Genomic DNA, 19119 nt, shown 5'->3' on the forward strand with positions numbered 1-19119 from the left:
TCTGCTGTAAAGGATGCACATGAATACACTGATGGTGTTGAGACACAAAGACTCACACCCAGACACACTCAGAGCCTCCTGCAGAATGTAATACATTCCCATGTACACCAGTGTCACGTGCTCATGCGCACACAGGTCTGACCAGGCCCAGGCCAGCCCCTGAGCTATTCTGGACTGGGCCTGGGGCCAGCAAGTTCAGGGACAGCCAGCTCCCCAGCAGGCCTAGCCCATGTGTCATAGGCCATCCCGCTCCCACCCCCGCTCCAGGCTGAGTCCATGATGCCCTGAATTCCACCCTGTCTGTGTGACTGGGAGGGGGGGTCCCCCCTCCATGCCCCCCAGTTTCCTCAGAGCTAAACCTTGAGTCTTAGGCTTTCAGCCTCCAGGAAAGAAGCGTTCACAGGTTCCCCTTGGCCACTGCCCTCTGCCCTGGGCTTCCAACCCAGAGGCCCTGGAAGACTGGATTGGGTCCCTACGGGAAACCCACAGGAGCTAAAAATAGTACAAGGGGGACATGCAGCATTTGCAGGCCAGCATACAGCAAGGGGACACTATCTTCTGGAGGGTCAGGCTGTGGGGCCTGGGAATTCAGAGCTCTCTCACTCAAGACTTGATGGACACAGCTGGGGGTTGAGTGCAGGAGCATATCGGGGCCTGTGAGAAACAATACTGAAGGGTGGGCAGAGCCCCGGGCTGGAGGAGACCAAGTTAGAGGCCCTAGTTCCTGCGTGACCTTAGGCAAGGCACAGCTCCTCTCTGGACTTAATCACTCACAAGAAAACAGGGGAGACAGAGTCACACCAAATGCTGAAAGTCTGTCAAAGATGTCAAAGAGTTTAGCTTTTCAGGATGTTTGTCTCCATGTGGTGCTTAATATTAGAGAATTGAGCAGGGCATGGTGGTGCACACCTGTAATTCCACTTGGGAGGTGGAGGTAGGAAGATTATGGACTGAGCTCTAAGCAAAAGCACGAGACCCTCTCTGAAAAATAAACTAAAGCAAAAAGGTCTAGGGGTATGACTCAAGTGGTAGAGTACTTGCCAAGTGCAAGGCCCTCTGTTCAAACTCCAGTATCACCAAAAAAAAAAAAAATAGAGAATTGCAAACAACCTAAATGTTCAATAATAGGACACTGATTTTTTTTACAGTGGGATATTATATAGCATACAACAATAATTACAACAGTAGTCCATAACAAGTAGCATTTAACAAGGGTTGTAAGGACAGGTGCCATGAAACTGTAGTTATACCTGTTTTACAGATAAGGGGTGAAGCTCAGAGTGGTTCAGGGGTCCTCCTGAGGCCTCACAGCTGTCAGTCTGAACATGTCCCAGAAATCTTAGTGTAGTTTAAGCTTTAATAAGTTCAGAAGTTATGAAGAATAAAGATACACATTTGTAAGAAACATAATTTGAAATTTTAATTATTTAAGTGTTCCTTATGCTAATTAACTTTGGCAAATACTGAATAACTTTAAAGTTTTTATTAGTCAAATTTTGCCCTGCATCTTCAGATACCAAAAAAGGGCTTTTTTTTTTTTTTTTTTTCTGCAATACTGGAGTTTGAACTCAGGGCCTCTTGATTGATAAGCAGGGGTTCAACCAGACAAGACACACCCCCAGTTCTTTTTGAGTTAGTTAGTTTTCAGATAGGGTGGGCCTACCTATACCTCCCTCATAGTCGGGATGATAGGCATGGCCACAACAGCCAGCTTTTTTGTTGAGATGGAGTTTTGCTAACTTTTTACCCAGGCTGGCCTCCAACCTCATCCTCTGGATCTCTGCTGGGATTACCTAAGCAAGTACGTCCAACCAAAAAGGAAATTTAAGTAACTAAGTTTTCAAATGACCTTTCTTACAAACTTACAACCTTATACTTATAACCTTATTAAAGCTTAAAACAGCAGTAAAGCAGTAAGACACTTTGGGAATGCTATGATTTTAAGTCTGAGTCAATTTGACTTCCAAGCTTGTGGTGTGTGTGTGTGTGTGTGTGTGTGTGTGTGTGTGTGTGTGTGTGTGAGAGAGAGAGAGAGAGAGAGAGAGAGAGAGAGAGAGAGAGCTGCAGTGCTTGGGTTGGGTAAAAGCATAAAAGCCCTGGGTACAAATGGAACGTGAGCTCATACACCGTGAGATCTCAGCTCTGTCAAGACTGCAGAAAAGTGGAACCACAGGTGTGGTGCCATCTCAGTAAAAGTGGGACACACGTGAAGGTCGTGTTCCCTTTCAGATTTCTTCCCTGGGCCTGCCCTACATCTCGATGGACAGAAAACAGTGCATAGCAGCCCCGCCCTGGACAGAACCAACAAACAGGAGCCCCAGGAGCAGTAAAGAACAGCCAGTGTACCATACTCAGTAATCCATGTAGTAGTCACATGGGCTCTGGGATGGATCTTGTCATCCTTATTCCATAGGTCAAGAAACAGAAGCAGAGAAGAGGCAATCAGCCCAATGCCACAGTCAGACTCACTTAATCCCAACCCAATCTGGACTCTCTGACCCCATGTCCTTAGGGTGACCTCTCTATCTGGTCAGGGTGGCTTTTCCTAGCCTGACCTGTGACCAACAGCTTAAGGAAATGAGGGGAGGAGGCTGAGAGCTGCAACCAGTGCTTTGGTGTTTAATGGTGTCTCGGTCTGTTTGGACAGGGGTTGCCTGGTTTGGATGGGGTCCATCCCTCCCAGGTCTCCTTAATGAGTACTCTTGGCCAACTGACTTGTCAATAGCACTGCCATTTTCCTGCCTTCCCTGTCATCTACAGATGTCTGCAGCTGGTCATCTGTTTCCTGTTGCATCCTTGCCTATCTATGGCACCTCCAGGCCAGAGCCCCAGGAGGATATGGGCCCATTAACCTCAGTTGTGAGGGCCTTGCTGAGGGAAACCACGCCCAACCCCGGCCTGTGGGCCGGTGGGGGGTCTCCACTGGTGTCCTTGGTGATAGGTGCTGGACTGCTTCTCCAACTTTCATTAAGGGGGGAATGGAAAGGAAGAAGCAAGGAGGACTTGTACCAGCGGACTTTCCTCATTCCAGGCCTCCCCACTCCTCTCTTCAGTCTTTGGTTCCTCCCCCAGGTCTCTTCAACTGCTCAGAACCCCCTTCCCCCACTAGGTTGTCAAGGCTTATTTCGCCTGGGGTCAGGTGCAGTGTGAGCCTACTTTAGTGAAAGGTTGGGTTCAAGGCTTAGACTAAAGTCAGAGTCAAGGCTTAGTCTGGGGCAGAAGCTCAGGATCAGCAGGGTCAGAAAAAGGCCCCCCAGCTCTTCCAGGGGCAGCCCAGCCTGTCCTGTGCAGGAGAAGATGCTGACTCCTTCAGGAACCTTCCATAGATGGCAGCAGTGGTCAGATCGGACCATGCCATCCCCTGCTCTCCATCTCCTCTCTGTAGTCTGGTGTCCAGAGTGACCAGAGCTGCCTCTGGGCAAGAAGCCAGCCCATAAAGCCCAGGGTATCCCTGAGCGCCTGTCGCCATGGCAACGTGCCCGCTCTGCCCCCCCCCCCAACACCAGTCAAGTATCTTTTTTTTTTCCAATTCAGAACGTCAGAGTGGGAAGGGCTTTCCAGATCAGCAGATTCCAGCCCCTTCCCTTGTTCTAGATGGAGAAACTGAGGCCCGAGTGGGAAAGGGAGAAGGACCTGGTGTTTAAGGACCTGCCTCCAACCTGTCTGCTTCTCTCTCCCTCCCTCGCTCACCTCAGTGTCCCTGGGGCAGGGTGGAGGGTGGGGTTTGGAGTCTGATCGCCTGGGAGGGGCGGGCCTCTCACCCCTGCACCCCGCATCCCTCAAAGATGGTGCAGGCGGCGGCCAGGAACCTGACACCGACGATGAATAAATGATGCCCGCTCGCCCGCTCTTGGCCAGAGCTCGCCGCCACCCACCACCTGCCACGGCCACCAAGCGCCCGCTGTCCGCCCCAGGGTTCCCACGACCTCCAGCGCAACGCGCAGCGTTGCGGGCGAAGATGGCCGGGCAGCGGCGAGGCGCGGGGCGGCTCTGGGCGCTGGGCGGCGCCGCGCTGGGGGCTTGCCTCGCGGGGGTCGCCACGCAGCTGGTGGAGGTGAGGCAGGGCATCGCGGAGGACGCGGGTGGCTGTCACCGTCCGGGGCTTGGGGTTGCGGGGAGGGTCTGGCCTTATCCCTTCCACTAGTGCTAGGACACCCGGCCTAGTGGGGTGACACAGCCCTGCCCCCCCCTCCCGTCCCCAGCGCTGCAGGCTCCGAGGGAGACAGAGCTCACTCTAGGGTCTCTAGGAAAGACTCACGCTGACCTAAGGGATTCCCAGTCCAATTGGAGACACAGTCTTGCCCAGTCGGATGGGGGCCGCAGCCCCTGTCATCAGTTTTGGTTTCATGGGTGTGGCGGTGCTCGGCCCTTGGTTGCCTTGACGATGGGGGGCAAATTCAGACCCTGAATTAAGGCCACTCTGGAGGAAACAGCCTCTGCCTCCAGAAATCTCCAGCATCCCTGTCTAATAAGGAAGTCAGCCTGGGAAAGGAGAGGCCAACATTCCAAGATGGAGGGTAAGACTGACAGATGAAAGACCCTTTAGGAGCAGCAACGTGGAACACTGGGCCCAGGGCAGGACCCAGGGTCCGGGTCCTGGTGATAACGGGAGCCATAGGAGGTTTCTGAGCAGGAGCAAGTCATGAGGAGTTCTGGCTTGGAAGGAAGAGAATAAATGAGAAGGTGCACAGTTGGGAGAGCTGCTGAGATAGCCCAAAAGCACGTGGATGGCTTGCTCATGAGCCTGGCTGGGGCCATCTGTAGCCTCCCTGGTCCGTTCTGTATCCCACTCATGAGAGAGTGAAAGGGGAGCCACAGTGAGAGGAGGCAGATTGTGGGAGAAAGCCCAAGAGCCAGGGCCAGTGAGAAGTTAGGGATATAGGCTGGGCAGGCAGGGAAGAGTGAAGGGAGCAGGGAGTTGGAAATGCTAGAGGCAGTAAAGGATGTGTGTAGGGTGGGGGGAGTCTTAGAGGGGATGTCCCTGAGAGGTGGCTGCTAGGGAATAGGATGGGATGGGGAAGACAGAGCCTTATTCTATGGGGACTGAGGGGATACCACCTTGAACCGGAAGGTCTGAGGGAGACATGGGGACAGATCCCTATACCCCAGGGTAGCCTGTCCCTGGTGCCAATGACCAGGAGGCGTGACCAGGAGGCTGCTGGAGTCAGATGTCAACTCCAGTGTCCTGGTAAGGGGAGCCAAGCTGGCTCAAGTCCCGTGTGATGAACTTGGGCCCCTTCTCACAAGCTGTCCTGAAGCCTTAGGTGCAGAAACTGAGCTGGCCTGGGTGCAGACAGAAGGCTGAGGTGAGAGTCAGGTCAGTTCTAAGCCCAGGACTCTTCTCCCCAACCCTAGGAACTTATCTTTCTCCCAGCTCATCAAAGAAAATTTCATTTGGTGTCCATCTGCCGCCAGCCAGGGCAAGACCTAACCCATTCTTCCAAGGAGCACGAGAGAAACAGGCAGGACTGGGATCCTGTCACCACCCATCCCAGCCCTGCAGGCATCACCCTCCAGACTGTGGGCTCTGAAGGAGGCAGGGCCTCCAAGCTTCAGAATTTAGACCTCCCAGCAGGGCCCACCAGGAGATGCCTGGTTATTGCCTGCTACTCTCCATCCAAGATCCTGATCAGGAGTGAGGGAGGAGGCCCAGCTCCACCACATCAAAGTTGGAGCAAGAATGTGTAGGAGGTGAGCTCTCAGTTGTCTTAGCTCAGAATTTTGGAACTTTCTTCCGGCCCCAAGAGTCTTCTGGTCATACAACCCAGCCAGGCCAACAAGCTGGGCCTTAGAAATAGGCAACAGTCACTGCCAAGACCTTGGCCCTGATGCCACAGCCGTGATCCCAGTTATACATGTACCCTGTGCTCATACACCTGCTTGCCTCTGCATGTTCCCCTACCCAAGTACCTGTCTGACCCCACGCATACATACAGGGGATATGATGATAAGTGCTGTGTTCTTGTCAATTCTGCCACCAGTCTGGGTAGAGAGCTCCCAGAGACTCCTAGAACTATCCAAATCCCATTACTGGTGGAAAAAAACTGAGGTCCAGAGAAAAGAAAGCTCCCACCCCAGTGAAAAGAAAAGAGCCAGGGAATCATGTGTTAATCCCAGGCCCGTAGCACCTGTGGTGGCCTGGCACAGACTGCTGATCCTCTCTGAGCATCCTCCCTCCCTGCAAAGAGAAGGGTGGTGTTTGTTCCTTAGAAAAAGTACCTGGCTCATGGTAGGTGCCCAATGTGTGTTTGTGGACTGGGGGAAAAGAATGGGTGATGGCTGTGCACTAGGTTGCCTTTCATTCCCAGAGAGCCAGAAGGGATTCTTAGAGTCTGTCTTCACTAGGTCAATTAGGTGACAACATATTACACAGACGTCCCAGGTCTGAGCATTCACTCCCACCATTGCAATTCAGCCAAACTTGGCGGCAGAGATGGGATCACATCCCTTCCTGGTCAGGACACGTTTTGCTCAGATTCTATTAGGCAGGGCCATGTCTTCTAGACACCTGAGACAAAGTCATATCTCCCATGTCATCCAGGCCAGGGGCATGTCTCCTCAAGATACCCAGTGCAGGGGTGGGTCCCCTCACTCCCAGAACAAGGTGATATCCCCTCAAGACACCTTGAGCAGGGCCATGTTCTCCCCCCACCCCCAGGACACCCAGGACAAGGTCATACACTCTCAAGATACCAGGACAGAGTCATATGTACCCCCAAGACACCCAGAACAGGATCATGTCTCTTGAAGACACCCAGGGAAGGGCCATGTTTTCTAGTCACCAGGACAAGGCCATGTTCCTTAGGCCCCAGAACAGGCTCATCGTTGTTCTTTGGGGTAGGACTGTGTCTTCTAGAAGCCCAAGGCAGGACAGTAATCCCTTCATGCTGTTAGACAAGATATGTCCCCTCAGTCCTGGGGCAGAACTGTGTCCACTAGAAACTGAGAGCATGACATTTTCCTCTAGGCCTTGGAAAGGGTCATGTCCCACAGATCTCCAGGGCAGGGCAGGGCAGTGTCCCACTGGAAGGTGGAATGTGGTTGACTCTTCTCTGGCTGTTGCTACAGCTGCACTTGCATCTTTCAGCCTACAGGTGTCGCTAGAGCATTGCAACTTCTGATACCTAGACCTGTCCTGTGAGTACTCTGGCCTGGCCTCTGGTCAGAATGACTCCCAGTAGGGTACAGGACCATATGAGGCCACCTGGCAGGGGATCTGGCCAGATGGCAAAGCAATAAAGCCCCGACTCCCAGCTCCATTGGAGAGACATGAGGGCAAAGCCAGTCCTCCAGTGTAGCCCAGGTCTTGCCTTGGCTCTGGCCTTGGTCCTGAGAACCCATCTGTGTGGGGCTCGGCAGGAGATATCTAAGGGGCTCTAAGGAGATATCAACCCGGCCAGGACAGGCTGCCCACACTTGCTACTCCAGACCTTGGTTTCCCCAAACCCCTAAGCCCGACACCACGGTCAGGGGCTCTGCTCAGTTGTCTCGTTCTGAATGTGGAACTTCCCCAGGGCCAGGGTATCGGTTGTGAATGCCTGAGACTCTTGACTGTAGGAGATTCTGAAATGCTTGGGCTGAGTCCTTGCTGAGACCTGGGCCTCTGCCTGGCTCATTCCGCTCTTTCCTGACCCGCAGCCCAGCACAGCCCCGCCCAAGCCCAAGCCGCCCCCGCTGACCAAGGAGACAGTAGTATTCTGGGATATGCGCCTGTGGCACGTGGTGGGGATCTTCTCACTCTTCGCGCTGTGCATCAGTGAGTAGCCTTCCCCACCCCCCCTCACTGCAGAGGGAGTGCAGCGCCCATCCCCCGCCCGGGCACCAGCACCACCCCTGGGGCCCACGCAGCAATTCCGGGCAGAACAAGCAGGTCAGGCACCCACAGGAGGCCCGCCCTGGTTTCTGGCACCTCCCGATCCACACAAAGTCCCCGTGGAGGGTTGATGGGCCAGTGGTGACCAGAACATTTCTGCTGGACCCAGGGAGGCAGCCACACAGCAATTATGGTAATTACAGGGAACTCCAGTGAATCCAGGACGTGTCATTTTTCCCTACGGCTGGCCTCCTGATGCTTTTCCTGAAGTTTGGCCAGTTTAAAGAGCCCACGCCCCAGGGGCCCCGGCAAAGCCACCCTCCACCAGAGTCTCCCCAGACGCCTAGCAGATGTGGCTCCTAGGCTTTGAACCCTGCCTCATCAAATTCCATTTCCCAGGAATGACTCAGACCAGCCTCCATTCAAAGCAGGGGGCCCTTTTCTCTCCTGGGGTCTGGGTGCTGCTTGATGCAAAGTCAAAGCCAAGCTGGTGTGGCATGTGCCCTCCTCTCAGGATGGGGGTCTGAAGTTGGAGAAGAGGAACAGAGAGTTGCATGAAATACAGGCCAGGTGGGAGAGGCCACCAGGGCACAAAGCAGAGGTTCTTACAAGGCAAACAAATAGGGTGGGGGCTGCTGGCAGTAAAGGGAGAGGCCCCTGCAAAGACATGGCCAACAAAGGCTGCCATGGAGAAATCCTCCAGCTGCAGATCAGAGGGAAGCCAGGAAGGGGAAATGGTGCCAGGTGGACGACTGGAAGGCACTCCAGGCAGAGGGGAAGGGGGTGAGCAGAGGCTGGTAGGAAACGCAGCCTCCACACCAGGTCTTAAGACAAACCCTGTGGGCCATCTACCCAGTGTACCCTGGATGGAGAGCCTAAAACTGCATTTTAAATTCTAGCCATGCTTTTCCCCGGAGGGCAGGGCAGCCCACAGAGGGTCCATCCGGATGTGAGGGGCTCCAAGGAAGATATGACATCTGATTAGCATGTGCTTCTCCTGGCACCAAAAGTGTCTCCCAGAGAGAAAATATCCCCTCCTCCCTGATCTGAGTAAGAGGCTGATTTCACTCCCAGCAGACGCAGAGAATAAGTCAGGGGGCTTAGTGAAGATAGGGAAGTGTACCTGCAACCAGAGCACACCCAGGTATCCAGCAGAAGCCCCATGGTAGGGTGGAGAAGTGTCTGCCCTGAGGAGCCCAGGAGCAGGCTAGGGTACAAGTCTAGGGAGCAGCTGTGGGGCACCCCAAACATCCGCTCAGGCCCAAGCAGCTGTTGCTGACGCATTGCTCCTAGAGCCCTGCAGGAGAAGACCTGGGGCTGGGTGAGTACCCAAACTCCTGTCTGGGCCCTGGAATTCAACTTAAAGCACTTGCTGCTGCTCTTCTTTGATGAGGAATGAGCAGGCTAAGCAGATAGGGCAGGCCTGTGATGAGGGGCAGTTGAGTGAACCCTACTTTGGCTGCCAAGAGTTGCCTATTCAGTTTCCTTTGAAGCCCAGACCTCCCAGGGCCTGGACTGACCTTCATGGAGCCTGAGTGGGCAGGGTCCTGAGGAGGTGCCTGTGGGGTGACCAGGAGAAGTGGCCCAAGCCATCAGAGTGGACCCCCCAGTGTGTGCTAGGATGCGTGGGACTCCCCAATCCATTCACTCTGGAGCCCAGTCCTGGGCCCAGCAGCACAGGCATTAGGACCCTCTCACTTGTTCATTGTTTTTCTCTCTCACTCTTACGAGAGAGCTCAGTGGGACCACAATATCTGGCTGAAGGAATATTACCTTGGTTGCACATGATGACTCCAGAGGGTGATCCAGCCCAAAGTACATAGATAGGTCTGATCTATATCCCCAAATAGGCTTGGCTCATCCTGCGTGGGCCCTTCTGCCCCCCAGAAGTCTTCCAGGAAGTATTGTCTGGTCATCTGATTTATAACAGGAACCAGCTCCATTCCCTCCCCTGGGGCTGGGGCCAAGGTGGTCAGACTGCAGGGCCTTAGAAAAATAAACTCAGTCCAGCCAGGTCCTGGCAGCTGCGACCTGCCCTGCCCAACACTAGACAGGCCAACTCCATGCCTTGGCCCAAATGGTGTGGGTGCAGCTGTCCTTGGCCGGAAAACCACTCCTGGAATAACTTCGCCTGAGGCAGACATCCCAGGACAGGGTCTGCTTCCCTCTCCAGCCTGAGGGACCCAGGCTTGTCCTCAAGGAGGCTGAAGAGGACACAGTCACATCCTTGGGAGCCAGAGGCAGCTCTGGCTCTGCTCTCAGGAGCCTGGGCAGGAAACCTCAGATGCACTTGGTGAAACCCAGAAGCCTGAGTAAAAGCCTGAGAGGCATGATGCAGCCTTCCACCTTGCCTTCCAGTACCCAGTGCAGTCACAAAGACCCTCAGGGCCAAGGTGGGCTACATAATTTATGGGGCCAGTGAGAAATTAAAATATAAGACTCCTAGTTCAAGTTATTAAGAACTGGCCAGGTGCAGTGATTCATGCCTGTAATCCCATCTACTCAGGAGGCAGACATTGGGAGGTTCAAGGTTCAAGACCAACCCAGGCAAACAGCAAGACCAGGAGTGGTGTGCCTGTGGTCCTAGCTACATGGCAGGCATAGGTAGTAGGATGGGATCTGAGGTTGGCCCCAGGCAAGATCTTAAGACCCTATCTGAAAAATAAAGCAAAACAAAAAGAATTCAACAGATTAGTAAGCCAAGCAGAGGTCCTTCAAAGTACGGGACCCTTGGCAATTGTATGAAGTCAGTTCTGCTCAGGAAGCCACCTTGGAAATCTGAGCCCCACTGGGTTTTTTTGGAGGGGGAGGAGAGAGATACTGGAGTTTGAACTCAAGGCCTCTTACTTGCTAGGCCGGTGCAATACCACTTGACCCTGCAGCCCTTTTGTGGCTGCCAAGTCAACTGCCCCAGTCTCTTGGATGAGGCACACATAGGTGGATGGTATCAAGCCTGATGTTTGGGTGCTATTCCTGGAATGGCCAGGGTCTGGCCCCGGTCAAGCCTGCTCTGCCTTCCCTACAGTCATCACTCTGTGCTGTGTCTTCAACTGCCGTGTGCCACGGACCCGGAAAGAGATCGAGGCCCGGTACCTGCAGCGAAAAGCAGCTAAGATGTACACAGACAAGCTAGAAACTGTGCCGCCCCTTAATGAGCTCACAGAAATCCCTGGAGGTAAGTAGGCCCTGGTCCTAGACCCAGCCCCAGCTACCACTCAACCCTCTGAGCCATCCAGTGCCCCAGTCCTGCATCACCCTGTCCCTGCCCTCCACCTGCAGCAGGCTCAGGCACAGAACCAGGCCTGGTCCCAAGAAACCAGAGTACAGAAAGTGGTCAGAGTGAGGCAACTAAAACAAGGAGCCTATTCTCCGGAGGGAGAGGCCTGGAAGGAAGAAGGAAGGAAAGGGCAGAATGTGGGAAGCTCCAGAGTCCTTTCTCTCAAGACCACCAGGCCCAGGACCTGGTCTCACCACTATGGCCCTTTTCTTCTACCCACAGAGGACAAGAAGAAGAAGAAGAAGGACAGTGTAGACACGGTGGCCATCAAGGTAGAGGAGGATGAAAAGAACGAGGCCAAGAAGAAGAAAGGAGAGAAATGAAGAAAGCTTCCCAGACATGGCACCTCAGGATGGCAGACCTTTATCCCAAACCCAGGACAGGATCCAGGCACCTGAACTCTGAGCTCAAACATGGACCACAGAGGCTCTGGTCAGAGGGGAATCCAAGACCATGCCCACATCCTCAGGGGCAGGGACAAGACTGCACAGGTGTCCAGTCTCACAGCCTGAATTCTGTTCCTTTCACCCCATCCACATGGCATTTTCCTTGAGCCACTTTCCCTCGTAGTTGCAGAGTGGGCTGGCACTGCTGTCCCCACCCAGATATAACTCTTTCTACCAGGGGCAGTGGTGGCCGTGAAGAAATGAGGGAGGGAGGTTTCCTTGTGGGGTGGCTGACATGAATGGGTTGGGCGCAAGGCCATAAGCAAGGAGAGGATAGTCAGGACTGCAAGAGGCTTTTGGCCCCGGCCAGGCAGCAGTCTTGACCATAAGGAGACTGCCCCATGGCTGACAGTATTCTTTCCTGGCCCCAGAAACAGGAGAAACTCTGGGCCAGCAGATGTCAGGTTCAAAACAACAGGATACACTTGCTTTATACCTTGTGATGGAGCTGGGGCTGCTGAGAGGTTGGCATGAGGCCCAGGGGCTGGGGCTACAGGGCAGAGCACTGAGGCCAGTGGCCAGAGGGAGCTGGGAAGAAATCTGGGGTCTCATCCCCCTCTTGGGAAATATTTAAGATGCCAAGGGAGGCCTCAGACTATGGCAGTCATGGCAAGGAGCACAACCAGCTTTCTACCTCCTGAAAGTAGTAGCACACAGCTTCCTTTTCACCAGGTCCCACTACTAAAAGAAGCATCTCTTGCCAGGAGACAAACCCCACCTGGAGGCTGACTCCTTGGGGAAGGGAGATGCACAAGGGGCTTCCACATGACATCACACATCAGACTGAGGCTCTCAGACCTGAGTCTGGAGACTAAGAAGACACCAGGGATGATTTCTGAGCTGGGAGGCCTGCTGGAAAAACAGCTTGCAGAGATGTGCAAATAAAGCTGAGTGCCATCTCAGGTCCAGGCGCCTAGACCTGCCCTGAGATGGCTCCATGGGATGGTCTGCCCTTGGAGCATTTATGTGATGGGTGACTGACTCTTGTCCCAGCTTGAATTAGGGTGAGATAGAGAGAAGATGGCCCAGAGTTTGAGGGGTACCTGCAGCCACCCAGGTCCTCCCCTGGAGGCTGGCCTCATAACTGGGGAGGGAAACTATGCTCTGCCAGGCTCTGTGTTGACAAAGCCACTCTCGACTCACCTCCACTCTACCCCATGCTCTCAACTGGCCTCTGATGGTCTGAGCCTGCTGGGGACTCACAAAGTTCAGACTGGCTCCTGACCTGGAGTCAGATCATCATCCCACAATTTGGAGAGTGATCCTTGCTAACATGAACCTGGTGTCTCAGGAGCAGTGAAGGGGCAGAGGGACAGCAGAAGGCCCCACCATGAACGCCGAGTACTCTGCACATGGTGAAAGCAGTTGGCTGGCTTCTGCCTTTAGGGTCCAGCCTAGCAGCGTCTCATATACAGAGTTGGAAAGAGTTATGCTCCCCATCCAGGCCAGAATGCCCTGTGTGGCAAGGCAGTGCAAGTCCAGAGGGGCCAAGGACACTCACGGTCACACAGAGCAGCAAGTGATGAAACCTGGGGGAAGTGCACTTATCCTACCTCTGACCTGGAGCCCCCCATTAACCCTTTTCAGGCAGGCATGGCCATTGATGGGGATAATGTTGATCCCATGGGAACCCATCCCAGTCTCCAGGCAGGGGCAGAGCTAGAGGGTCTAAGTGCACTATGGCTATTCCAGGCAAATTAATGGTATGGTTAGGTAGCCAAGTCAAAGAAAGCCTGACTCTTACTGAAGTCTCACAGAAAGAACACAGCACCTCCCAGACCAGACAGAGGGACATCTCACCCCAGGTGGGTTCCTTGCAGTCCCAGTGTCAGCCTTCGGCAGTACATTTTAAGCCCTCCATCACATGACACCTCCACACTGCCTCTACTCTCTGCAGGAGCCACCTCAGACCTTTGGGAGCTCTAAAATTTTCAGTATAAACTCCCAAGAGTCACCTCCCCACCCACTGTGGTACACTTTCCCCCACTAGAGCAGACCCAGGAAGTAAGGTGCCCCTGGGGCCTGGGAAGGAGACAAGGGAAAAAGAAGTGTTTAATTGACCACCTGGTCTTTGCTCTGCCTTGCAGGCTGACAGTCACACTTGCAGCATTCTGGACTTGGAGGGGAAGCGGGGTTCAGGGCAAAGATGTATCCCAGGATGCACACAGAGTGTCAAAGAGCAGCAAGGAGGCTGAGGGGCAGTGAGAGAGCCAGCAGTAGAGCCCTGGATGGGGCTGGCAGAGCCAGGGACTGACCATTGAGGTGGTCCCAGATCCAGGGCTGGTACGAGGAGACTTTCAGGAAGATGGGCGGGGCCTCGCTCTTCTTGCAGCCTGCACCCCAGCTCACCATTCCTACCAGGTACCACACATTCTCTGAAGAGCAGACCAAAGGCTCACCAGTCATCTCCTGTGGAGAGTGGGAGAGTAACAAGGGTCAGGAAAGCCAGGTGAGGGCCTGAGAGAGACACGGCCCAGCTCAGGAACCCAGCTCAGGGTGTCTCCCAACAGGTCCTCTCCACAGCCCCCCAGTGTCAATAAAACTGGGTTCCCCAGACCTAAGGGATCCTCCTCAATGGACACCCACCCTTCACCTCCCCACCACCCCTACTCCTCTCTCACCTCCAACCTCCACCCCCACCCAACCCTCATCTCCTTCCTCCCAGTCTCTACCCTAACTATAGTCCCCATCTCTTCTCTACCACGTTCCCACCCTTCCCCATTTATCCCTGCCCACCTCCTCCCCTTTGCCTCCCATGCCCTGCCACCTCCTGGCCCTTGGGATGAGTGAGCAAGAGGCAGAGGTGCTCACATAGCAGAACTGCTCCCTGCTGGTATCCGAGGCACAAACCATCTGTGAGGTCATGATCCGAACCAGAGAGGGGATTCTGGAGGACCTATGGTAGAAGTCCTCACACTCCCTGTTTTTCAGGATGGAGACTTCCTTCTCCTGAAGGGTCTGGAACTGGAAGCCTGTGGGACAGGTCCCATTCAGGCTCGGCTGCATTGCTGCTGCCCATGGGCACCAACTCTGTCTCTATCTCTCTTTGCCCCGCCACTTCCACCCCAGCCTCTTCTGCATTCCACACGGTGGCCACAGAGGTCTCTCTAAGCATGGCTCATCTCCCCCTCTAGCCAACACTTCCTAATAGCACCTCCATACAGGGCCCTGGAACGGGCTGTCCCTGCGATCTGCCTTTGCTTCCTGCAGAATCCAACACACCAAGCTCACATGTCCTCCATCCCCCCTCAGCCTCTTAGCTCTGCCAGTCTTTCTCTCCCAAATGCCTGCTGAATTTGAGTACCCTCAGGACTAAAGCCTACCTTTTCAAGCCTTCCCTAGGGTCCTCTTCCACACCAACCTTCCCCATGGATCCCTGACACTGTCCACCCTTTCCCAGCCCCCTGGTGTGTCTCTCCCTGGCCTGAGCTCCTGTGAAAGAGGACACTTCTAACTGTTCCAGTCATTCCCCAGACAGGCCATAGCACGGGCTGGATGGAGGTTAGTTGGCTCCTTGAGGCCATGGGGAAGGATATCTCTCTTGTGGGTTGGGGGATCCCAGGAGGGAGTGGACGTCCCTAGGGTCCATCAGAAAATGGTCCCATGAGCCAGGTGTGTTGGTGCATGTTCCTAATCCTAGCTATGGAGGAGGCAGAAATGGGAAGATTGCAGTCAAAGGCCAACTCAGGCCTATCCAAAACTCTCAAGACCCTATCCAAAAAAATAACTAAAAAGCAAAAAAAGAGCTGGAAGCATGGATTGGGTGGTAGAAAATATGCCTGCTTTGGAGACATATCTTGATCCTGTATTGGAATGACAAGTGATTAAGAGCCACTGAGGGAAGGGAGGACTATGAGTGGACCCTGAGTGACTCCTAACCTCCAGCTGCATACTCCCTCCACATGGGGTCTTCTGAGAGCCCACAGGACCCTGTTCCTCTCTCCTTGGGTGGTCTGCTTGGATGTAGACACCCTGGGGTTGTGTGTAGACCACAAGCTATTACTCTGTGCTCTCCCTACCTTCAAGAAGTTCTGCTTACGTGCTCTGGCCTACACCTGAGGGTTCAAGGGCAATCAGAGTCCCCTGAGTGAACCCCTGATGGGTTCACTACTGACACTATCAGGGGGAAGGAGAGTGCAGATATGAGAACTTGTCCTGAGGGCAGTGGGCTCCTTGGGGAAGATGCCCCAGGAATGTACATCCAGGGGGCCTAGCCTGCACTTACATCCTCTCTCCCACCAGCCCCTGGTCTGGGGAGGCTGTGACTCACCATCCTTGGAAGATCCCCAGCCCGTCACAGTGCAGATGGAGCCATCCTGCACCTCATACTCCAGACCAGGCAGGCAGACAGGCCACACATACTTGCTGTACTGCAGCACCTGCTGGAGCTTGAGGAGGCCAATGTCGTTGGCCCGGCCGACCCAGGACCAGTACCGCTCGGACCGGTACCTGCTATGCACAATGACCTGGAGCACTGCGATGTCAGAGCTGGTCTTTGTCATCTGGTCAATCCATGGACTCCCCACCCTCACTGTATAGTTAACACGGGGCCTAGGAAAACCGTGAAGGGAGTCTGCCATCAGCACCAGGCATCTGCCCCAGGCTCCAAGCCTGCTTTCCACCCCACTGTTGGTTGCTCTCGGAGCAAATCCAGGCAGGCAACCTCCTGCTTCAAGCACCCTGAGCCTATTCCTCACACAGATGTGAACAGGGCCTTGCACGCACACTGTGTGGTCCCCTTCGTTTTATGGAAGGGGAAACCTAAGGCCCAGAGAAGCCCGGTGACTTGCCCAGGGCTGCACAGCTAAGAAGTGGTGGAGCTGGGATGAGTTTTCCAAACTCTGGATTCTTCTAAGCATTTTATGCTGCACGCTGACAGATGACAGAAGCCCTGTGTAATGCTACCTTCTGTGGCATACCCCTTGAAATTCCTATGTTGGCCATTAGGCCTGGAAAACGCCTCCCTGGCCAGCTCGCACAGTCAACACAGATGTCCTCAGGCTGCTCTCCAGGCCCCAGAACATTGGCATTCCCACTCATTTTTCTCCCCACTGATCAGACTCTTCTGGGCGCATCTACCACACAGAGGTACTAACTCTGTCTCCTCACCGGCCTAAAAGGAATGACTCCTCCCCTCTGAGCTCAGTGCCCAAGTCAGGGCCAGGCTCAAAGGAGTGCGAAAGACCGAGGACCCAGGTGCGGGCAAAGAGGTCGCAGTGAAAGACCCAGGACCTGCTTCCTGTGGAAAGAAGGAAACAGCCAAACAAATGGCTCGCAGCTTTCATTCCCTATCTGAGGAATGACCACACAGGGCTGAAGAGCAGGCAAGTGGGCAAAGGGTGGGCACATTCCAAAGACCAGTCCCAGGAGGGAATCTGGCGAACTCAGCCCCCACCTGCTGAGAGTTAGGGTGAGGCTAGGACTGTGGGCTCCACAAAAGACCACAGGTCACTGGGCAGGTGACTAGGTCTCCAGCACTCCAAATGCCTCTCCACTCACCCCACCTGGGCCCCAACTCACTGGGTCAGGCAGTGCGCCACAGCCAGCACCCACTGGGAGGCAATGAGGGTGCCTGCACAGATGTGTACGCCATTGGCCTGCACGCTGACCATCCACGGCCACCTCCGAGTCATGGCCTCTGGGTCCCTGAGGGTAGGGTCCCGTTCATAGGAGAAACCACAGGCTGAGGAGGAAAGAGAGAGCTTGATGACGGAGAGGCCCACCCGCTCACAGCCAGTGGCCCTGTCCCTGTTCTCCCCTCAGCCTCTCTAGCCACTGACCTGTACCTACCCATCATCACAGAATGAAGCCACCCATGTGTGGTCTGGCATCTCCAGCCACACTATTCCTACAGCCAGGGCCCTGGAGCACCCTGCCAACCAGCCTGGTGTACTCCTTATATCCAGCCAGGACTTCACAAACTCATCCATGTTTCCATCTGACTCTACCTTCACTGTGCCCCTATTTCGGCCAAGGTGGAGCCTCTCCCTTCTCTGGGAACCCCCTCCTGTGACTCATGTAGAGAAAGGTGAACAACAAGTGTGGGTGATGAGCACTGACAGGCAAATCCTAAAGAGAAAGAAAGCCCAGTGGTAGATGCCACAGAAGCTGCTCAACCTTCCTGGTGCTTGGGGACACAAAGGCTCGTTCCTACCTGGCAAAAACTGTCTATGACACTGAGTGTTGGGAGGATTCTTGCCGCAGAACACTCCCCCACTGCTGGGGGAGCACCAGGTTCTATTGCCAATTTGGAAAACTTCTTAAAATTGAAGATGTACACATCCAGCATCCCAAGAGTCCCAATCCTACATGTTTTCCACACAGATCAGTGGATCATGAAATCAAGTAGGTGGGCTTCAACCAGCATAGTTATTTATTTGTTATTTTTGGTGCTGGAGATGGAACCCAGGGCCTGGTTCATGCTATGCAATACTCTACCACTGAGCTACATCCCCAGCCCTGACTAGGGTGGGTTTTTGTTGTTATTTTGGTTTGGTTTTTAGCAGTACTGGCATTTGAACTCAGGGCTTCTCAGTTGCCAGGCAGGCTCTCCACTGCTTGAGTCATACCTCTTTTTTTTTTTTTAATTTTTGAGATAGGGTCTTGCATTTTTGCCCCAGCTGGCCTGGACCTGATTCTTCTACCTATGCCTTCCATGTAGCTGGAGTTAGAGCTGGGCACTAACTTTTTGAGACAGTTCAAGTGATCTTCTGCACTGGGTCCGAGGATAGTACTTCTCAGGTGGGTCTTAAGTAAAGTCCACTGCTCAAGCAAGTGTACAGGTGTGCCTAAGGGCATCACAGTTAGGCTCTCACAGCCCTCCTAGAGCTGTGCTTAGTTTCTCACTAGGATCCGGAGTCAAGAGCAAGCCAGGTCAGCGCCTGCAGCAGGGGGACAGGCCTCTGCCGCACAGCCAGCTCAGCGCACAGGGACAGCACACTACCCCACCCCAGGGCTCCTTGCCTCTCCTCACCCTCTGTGTCACCAGGACTAGAAGAAGGTGTGGCCTACAGTGAGTGCGCAATCAGCGCTTGTAGAAAGACGGTCTCTTCCACCCCACTCCTCTTGGGGGCCCTTGCTCCCCTGTCCCTCTGCCGAGGGATCAAAGGCCCATACGCCTTCTGTGACACCCTCCTGCCCCTCAGACTGCACAGTACTCACCGGGTATCAAGGTGGGTTTGGCTGTAGAAACAGGCGTCGTTTCTGTCTCTGTGGCCTCCGCCTGCCGGGGAAAGCGAGGCCCACCCCAGGGAAAGGTGGCTCTAGGGGCGCAGGGGACACCAGGGGCAGCAGTGGACAGCGCCCCCTGGAGTTCGCCTGTGGAAGGACACGAGCAGATCAGAGGTGGCCGGTGAGGGGGGCGGTCCAGTCCCGTCGAGTCGGGGTCCAGTCCCGTCGAGTCGGGTCGGGTTGGGCTGGGGACTCACCAGCCGGCCTCCGCAGCAGCAGCAGCAGCAAGAGGAAGAGGAGGAGAAGTACGCGGGCGTGGGAGGGCGCGGACGCTCTGGGACCCTGGGGACCCTGCCCGCGGGCCCGTGTCCAGCACCAGGGCTCCATCCAGACGGATGGACGGAGGGACCGCA

At 54.5% G+C, this 19119-nt stretch overlaps 2 protein-coding genes across 2 annotated transcripts; one reads left to right on the forward strand and one right to left on the reverse strand.

Moving 5' to 3' along the window:
* The first annotated feature begins 3595 nt into the window (after positions 1-3595).
* Tmie (transmembrane inner ear) lies at positions 3596-12479 on the forward strand. The gene is made up of 4 exons (XM_020186461.2): positions 3596-4054; positions 7639-7756; positions 10839-10988; positions 11313-12479. The coding sequence occupies exons 1-4, from the start codon at positions 3830-3832 to the stop codon at positions 11411-11413; spliced, it is 594 nt and encodes a 197-aa protein (XP_020042050.2). The 5' UTR covers positions 3596-3829; the 3' UTR covers positions 11414-12479.
* Positions 12480-13188: 709 nt separating this feature from the next.
* On the reverse strand, positions 13189-19119 carry LOC141418627 (probable threonine protease PRSS50). The gene is made up of 6 exons (XM_074060312.1): positions 18964-19119; positions 18698-18853; positions 17057-17219; positions 15807-16087; positions 14348-14508; positions 13189-13945 (listed from the first exon to the last, which is right to left on the reverse strand). The coding sequence occupies exons 1-6, from the start codon at positions 19091-19093 to the stop codon at positions 13709-13711; spliced, it is 1128 nt and encodes a 375-aa protein (XP_073916413.1). The 5' UTR covers positions 19094-19119; the 3' UTR covers positions 13189-13708.

The sequence above is a fragment of the Castor canadensis genome, chromosome 17 (assembly GCF_047511655.1).
Source record: "Castor canadensis chromosome 17, mCasCan1.hap1v2, whole genome shotgun sequence".
NCBI lineage: Eukaryota > Metazoa > Chordata > Mammalia > Rodentia > Castoridae > Castor > Castor canadensis.

What these genes read in the sequence shown, in the direction of transcription:
- Tmie (XM_020186461.2), top strand. Translation starts at nt 3,830, where the DNA reads ATGATGCCCGCTCGCCCGCTCTTGGCCAGAGCTCGCCGCCACCCACCA. An exon ending in TCGCCACGCAGCTGGTGGAG is followed by an intron (nt 4,055 to 7,638) that starts GTGAGGCAGGGC and finishes CCTGACCCGCAG; the next exon opens with CCCAGCACAGCCCCGCCCAA. An exon ending in ACTCTTCGCGCTGTGCATCA is followed by an intron (nt 7,757 to 10,838) that starts GTGAGTAGCCTT and finishes CCTTCCCTACAG; the next exon opens with TCATCACTCTGTGCTGTGTC.
- LOC141418627 (XM_074060312.1), bottom strand. Translation starts at nt 19,093, where the DNA reads ATGGAGCCCTGGTGCTGGACACGGGCCCGCGGGCAGGGTCCCCAGGGT. An exon ending in GCTGCTGCGGAGGCCGGCTG is followed by an intron (nt 18,854 to 18,963) that starts GTGAGTCCCCAG and finishes GTCCTTCCACAG; the next exon opens with GCGAACTCCAGGGGGCGCTG. An exon ending in GTGGCGCACTGCCTGACCCA is followed by an intron (nt 16,088 to 17,056) that starts GTGAGTTGGGGC and finishes CGGTTTTCCTAG; the next exon opens with GCCCCGTGTTAACTATACAG.